Here is a 6,355-nt window from a genome sequence, read left to right as displayed (position 1 = left end):
GCCCTGGCGTCCGGCCCTGGCGTCCCTGCCGGACGCTGCCCCGCGCGGGACACCGTGCAGTGCAGAGGCCGGCTGCGGGGGCTGGGTCCGTGGGGCCCCCATCCGCGGCAGCTTCCCCGTTGCGCTGCGGAGGTGCCCTGCGGGGACGGCCGTGGGGCTGGGCTCCCTCCGAAGCGGCTGCTCGGCCACGGCGCGTCTGCTAAGGCGGGCAAGACGAGCTGCCGCGGATGAGGAGCCCGCTGGGGCTCCAGTCCCCGGGCGGGCATCTCGAGGGCGCTTCCGCACCTGGGCGGCGAGCGGCAGGACCGGCCTGGAGTGGGGGATCTCCTGCCTCCCTGGCACCCCCCGGACACCCAGCAGCGCCAGCCGTGTGCGCCGGGGATGCTGCGCATTGTGGTCCAGCGCAACTCCAGGGTGGGAGTGGTGAAGAGCGTGGGGCTGGGACTCAGCCATGGAGCTCGTGGGGTGACTTTGGGCAGCCTCAGACTCTCGGCCCAGCCTACCTCGCAGGGTTGTTGCTGCGCGGATAAGACTGAGAGGAGGAGGAGGGGGGCGGTGGAAGGTGCCTCGAGCTCCTTGGCGGGAAAAAGGCGGGACAGACTTGCCAGAGGTACGTGGGTGCACGCATCCGGGAGGCGCCTAGCCGCGAAGTCGCGGCCACTGCCCTGCTCCAGCAGGTTCCTGGATGTCGGCCCAGCCGCCCACTCGTCCGAGGCATTTCGGTACGTCCGGCAGCTCAGCGCTCTCGGACGCGCTGCTTCTTGCGCTCTCGCCCTCGCCCCGGAGGGGCCCCGGAGGCGGCTGCCCGCGCACCTCGGGAGCGCCGCCAGGACCCCGCGCAATGGCGGCGGGCCGGCGCGGCCCCTCCTCGGGCGGCCCCGCGCGGGCGGCAGGATGGAGGCGAGCGGGGCGCGGAGCGGGGCCGGGCGCAGATGGCTGCCCTGACAGCCGCCAAGACGGATTTCCCGCGATGCGCTGTCTTGATGGATGAGTGGATGGCGAGGCGGCGGGGCGGGTGAGCGATAGGAAGCTGATGCCCCGCCGGCCAGCCCGGGACAACCTGGCCTCCCCCGCCCGGCCGATTTCACGCGGCCTCTGGGCCTCTGCAAGGGCAGCCAGGACAAGGGCCCGGCCGGCTCGCCCCATGCGCTCTGCGGGGTGCGGCTGGCGGGACCCCGGCGCCGCCGGCGGGAAGCCAGGCCGCCTCCGCGCGCCCGCCGCCCGTTTGCCGGTCCCCGAACACGGCCGGCAGCCAGCCCAGGCACGGGACGGATCGGGGCTGCGCCGCCCTTGGCTCCTGCGGCGCGGCCCGCTGCCTGCTCGCTCCCCGCTCCTGCCACCCCGGCTCGCTCAAAAGCGGCCTCTGGTGCGAATGTGCGGACACGTGCGCGCGCGTTTTACACCGCCCCTCGACCCGAAGAGGTTCCCAGGGCAGGGCAAGCCATCAGACAAGACCCCGCCGCTCGCAGGTTCGCCATCGGAAGGAAAGCCACGGCACAGCGGGAAGGGGTCTGGAGGCCCGGGCGAGCAAGCCCGGGCAGCGCTCCGGGCCGGGAAGGGCGAAGCAAGGTGCGGGGCGGGGGGATGAAGGCATCTTCGTTGGGACGGTGGCAGACCAAGGCAGGAAAGCCAGGATGCGGCCCCGCCGCCCCCCGCCGCCGCCCCCCGTCAGCAAGTCTTCGGAAGTTGGGGCCAGTGCCCGCTTCCCTCTGCAGAACTTTCTGCCGTGATCCCCGTCCCGGCGCTACGCGAGCGCTCGGCCGCCCCTCGCCCCGCTCGGCCCCCGCAGCGCGCTGCCTCCCCAGAGGGGCTTCTCGGCGGCTGCGCCCTCCAAGCGAGGCCGAAGCAGCCTCGTCGGGCGGAAAAGAGCTTTTCCTCAGCAGGTCTTCGGCGCAGGGCCCGGGCTGAGGGTTCGGTGCTTTGGCCCCGGTTCCGCCGTGTCTTTAATCCTGCTTTTCAACCACAGTTAAAGCATACCAAGAAAAGAACGTTTGCTCAACTGCGTTTGGCCTCTTCAGCCATGCTTTCGTTTTGGCTCTTTCCACTGCTGGCCACCGGGGTGGGGGGACTTCTTTAGTGGAACGGCGAGGGAATAAACCACATTTTAAAAGGAAAATTGGTCTCTGTTGTGACCACATCCCTTTGATTCTGACTGAATGCCATTTTTTCCCTTATGCATCTGCTTCTCTCGTTTATTGTTAAGAAAACTTGGAATATTTCTCCTGGACTATCTTGCTGTCTGCAGTTCCGCGCAGATTCTCATTCCCTGTCCCCGGACGCCCCCGCCCCCCGCCTCGCCCCGAGGGATTTCTCTGCATTCCCAAAGCGGCTTGTGCTCACGATGAGCAAGCAGGCCTCGGCGCGGCCCCAGAGCCTGGAGCAGGGCTGGCATCGGCCGAAATGGGGGAAGCGGTGGGCGGCGGCGGCGGCGCCTTGGGGGGGCGGGCGCCTGCCTCGGGAAGGGCAGGAATCGGCCGCGTGAGGACGGTCGGCCGGCCGGGAGACGGAGCGCTGCCCAGCGCCAGGGCGGCCTGGGCCTGCGCCGCCCCTGTGCCTCGGCTGGGTGCGCTTGCGGGGCGCCTGGCCCGTTTTCCGGGCCTCGCTCCAAGGCGCCCTCCCGGTGGGGCCCCGCGCGTGCGGGCGGGCGGCGGCCCCTCTGCGCCGGTGCTGCCCCGCTGCGGACGGGGGCCCTCCTGGGAGGGACGCGGCAGTGGCGGGGAAGGCGGCCCCTGGCCGGCGGGGAGGGGGACTGCGTGCTCTGGGGCCCTCTGTCGGGAAGGGCCGCGGGCCCCTGGGGGAGGGCGCGGCGTCGGGGGCTGCTCCACGCTGCCGCACTGGAGCGGGGGGGCGCCAGGGCCACGCGACCGGCTCCTCCTGCCTCTGAAGGCGCTGCTGGCATCTGGACGCCGCGGCCGAGGCCCCGACGAAGCCCCCTCGGCGCGGCAGGCTTCGGCTCTGCGCTGACTCTTCCGCGGGCAGGTGCCTGGTGGGCTGGAGCGAAAGCGGGGCTTCCCCTCCCCCCCCTCCGCCTCGCCTCCCCCGCCCCTGCCCCGCGCGCGCATAAGCCCCCGGTTGGGCTCCGAGCGCCTACAAAGGCGTCCTGGGGTTCAGTGGGGCGGGGGGGGGGGCGCTGATCGAATTACCGGGCGGGCCGGGCCGCTTGTGCCAGGGCTGAGAGGCAGCGATTGGCTCGTCAAAGGAATTAAGGGGCGCTCATCCTGCTCCTCCCCCGCCGGGCATCCAGACCCCCTCGCCCCGTGTCGGATCCAGCGGACCCCTTTATTTACTCCTGTCCATCTGCGCTTGCAATAACCGATTGCTCGATGGATGAGCGAACGATTCCTGCGCCAAAAGAACGGGGGGGGGGCGCTTGGAGAAGGCCGCGGCGAAGCCTGAGTGCGCCCCCCCGTCCTTCCGCCCCCCTTCTAGCAGACACGTCCTCCACGCGGGCATGTGGGCACCTCGAGAGGAGCGGCTGTGACAGGCCAAAGGGGGGAAGCCGAGCACGCCGCGCCTTCTCCTCCAGAGCCCCTCCCCTCTTCTGCGGGCCCCCGTCAGTGCTGCCCCCACCCCGTCCCTTTGGCGCACTAGCAGGGAGCTCCTGAGCCCCCCCCCCCAGGCAGCCGCGTCCACGGCCACAGACCGGTGCCCGTCAGCCCCGCCGCGGAGGGGAAGCGCGCCTCCCGGGCTCGGGTCCGCGGCCCCAGCCTGGGGGAGCCCCGCGGCGGGCCGCGCTCTTCCAAATCCCTCCGCCGCCCTTCGAGCCGGCCTCCGGGAGCGGACAAGGGGCCGCCCGTGAAGGGTCGGCGAAGCGGCCCCCAAGCTGAAGCAGCAGCGGGGGGCGAGCGCAGGGACGGCAGCTGCCCCGCCAGCGGCCAGTGGTCAGCGGAGCGTGGCCTCCTGGGTGGGGGGGTCACTGGGGTCTGTGGCTTCGCACCGGGGAAGGAGGGGCTCACGGAGCGGCCGGGGGGCTCTTCTGGAGGGAGGGAGCGGGCAGGAGGAGGCCGGCGAAAGGGCTGTGGTCGAAGCTCTCCCGGGCAGCGGCCAGGCCACGGCTGGACCAGCCACAGCTGGAGGGAGCCAAGCCGGGGGTCGCCGTGCGAGAGCGCTGGCCTGACCTGGCGCGCACAGGCACCGGGCTCTGCTCCCGGCCCGCGCGGGGCCACCAGCGCCAGGAGCCCCCGGAAGCCTCCTCCTCGCCCTCTCGCCACGCAGTCCAAGCGGCGGCCACTGCGGGGCGGGCAGCCGGCAGAGACGCCGCCGCGGTCCGCCCAGGGCAGTCCTGCGCAGCGCTCGCCCGCCCGCCCTGTTCGCTGCAGGCGAACCGCAGGCCACGCGGCTTCCGCACCCCACCCGCCCCCCGAATTAGGGGAGCGGTGGTGTGAGCCAAAAGGGGCCGCCCGCCCTTGGAGCAGCGCGGCCCGGCGGGGGTTGCAGCCTGCCCCAAGCCGCTGCCCTTCGTCCTGCTGCATGGGGAAGATGGGATTTGCGATCATGGGAGTCTGTGGAAAGAGGACTGGGTGTCACCAGAGACAGGAGAATGGAACCGGGTCACCAGGAGGGCGCGCCGCCCTGGTTGCCTGGGGCCCGGGTGGCCACCCAAGTCGGGCGGGTTCTGTGCTTGCCGCTGGTGGGAAGAGGCCACCGTCGGCAGGGACGCGCCTCACACCCAGCACGAGCACGCGCCTCTCCCGAGTGACCTGCCCCGCAATAATCACGCGCGATTCATACGCGCGCTTTCAGAATCCGTTTAGCCTACAGGCCAGGCAACGGCGGGGCGCGGGGGGAGGCGGTTACGGGAGGAGGCAGCTCAGTTGCTGCTGCTGCTGAACCCAGACTTTCTGCCTAGCCTGGCGGATGTGGAAAATTTGCACGCACGCACGCACACTGCCTCTTCCCACCGCCACCCCAGTAAGCGTGTAACACGAACGAACACCCGGCCTGTCTGTCCAGACCCTTTCGCTCCCTCCAGCCCCTTAGCTTTAGCTCACCCCTCTGGCTGCCCTCCAGATGTGCTGGAGTAGTCCAGCCCCAATCATCCTAACTGGGGATGATGGGCCAAGGAGTCCTACACATCTAGAGGCACCAGTTGGGGTAAGGTTCCATAAGAGAAAGAGACGAACAGAAGGAAGGACGAACAGACAGACGCAAACTCGCAAAGCCTTCCTTCCCGCCCGTCCTCTGCCCAGATGCCCCGCCAGCCTCTTCCCGCTCGGCCACCTCTGCGGGGCCCTCCCGGGATCACGTGCGGGGGAGGTCGGGCGAGCAATGGTGGGGCCGGGGAAACGGGAGAGGCGCGTCCACGGCCTTGCCTGGCAGGCCACGGCGAAGCTTTCCCACTGAGGGCCGCCGCGAAGAGGCAAGACGGGGCGGAGGCCCTTCTGACTTCGGCAGGGGCTGGAAGGGCTTCTGCGCGCCCTGCTCGGTTTGGGGCAGACGGGAGGGGAAAACGGCACGGGCGACAGTCGCAACTGCAGCCTCGCAACTAAGTTTGGGGACTTTCCCGGCCCGAGGTCCCTTCCTGACAGCGCCACCGCCCAGTCAGCTCCGAGAGCCCCTTCGGGCCGTTCTGCATCCCCGCTTGCCCCAGACAGCTCCAAGGAGGGGATAGCTCAGATCTGCGCCCCCAGGACCGCGGCCCTGAGATGCCGGAACGCTGGAGAAGAGCCGCGGGAACTCGGCAGCGGGGGAAAGGGGAGTAGCCCACCTCCCGCTGCGCTCTGCCTTGGGACGGCCCGGAAAGGGTTAAGGACGGGAGGGGGGGCGGGTGGGCGGGGCAGCGGGCGGACCCCCCTCCGCGCCCCGTTCCTGCCCCCAATAGACTCCGGGAGAGATTGTCATGCAAAGGATCCGGCCGCCTCGTCCCCGGCCTTCCCCGAGCGCGGCCGCCTATATCACCCGCCCGCCCCGTCGGTCCGGCAGCACAGCGGCGGCGGCAGCGGCAGACGCAGCGCCAGGGCCAGGGCCGAGCCGCGGATCGGCGGGCCGCCGGGAGCCCCGACCGCCGCCGCCGCCGCCGCCGCGCCGCCGTCCATGTTCAAGATGGATTACTCGTACCTGAACTCCTACGACTCGTGCATGGCCGCCATGGAGGCGTCGGCGTACGCGGACTTCAACTCGTGCAGCCAGGCCAACAGCTTCCAGTACAACCCCATCCGGAGCAGCTTCGCCGCCAGCCCGGGCTGCCCGCCGCTCGGCACCGCCAACTGCGCCCTGGGCGCCCTGCGCGACCACCAGCCCTCGCCCTACTCCGCAGGTAACGCGGCTCCCGGGGCGCTCGCGGCTCGCGGCCCCGGCGGCGGGGGCGCGGGGCCGGCGGGGCTCGCGCGGATTGCCGGCGGCCTCTTCCCCGACG

The 6,355-nt window shown here is 71.3% G+C and overlaps 1 protein-coding gene across 1 annotated transcript in view; it reads left to right on the top strand.

The window, feature by feature from the left end:
* Positions 1–6,033: 6,033 nt before the first annotated feature.
* The window catches only part of PHOX2A (paired like homeobox 2A), an 8,805-nt gene continuing 8,483 nt past the window's right edge, over positions 6,034–6,355 (top strand). Inside the window, exon 1 of the mRNA XM_044418587.1 lies at positions 6,034–6,256. Within this exon, the coding sequence (XP_044274522.1) occupies positions 6,034–6,256 (223 nt within the window). The remainder of the gene's footprint in view (positions 6,257–6,355) is intronic.

Source organism: Varanus komodoensis, unplaced genomic scaffold, assembly GCF_004798865.1.
Source record: "Varanus komodoensis strain SLA01 unplaced genomic scaffold, ASM479886v1 scaffold91, whole genome shotgun sequence".
In the NCBI taxonomy this organism is placed as follows: domain Eukaryota; kingdom Metazoa; phylum Chordata; class Lepidosauria; order Squamata; family Varanidae; genus Varanus; species Varanus komodoensis.
Note: the sequence above shows the minus strand (reverse complement) of the source record. Positions and strands in the feature narration are given on the sequence as shown.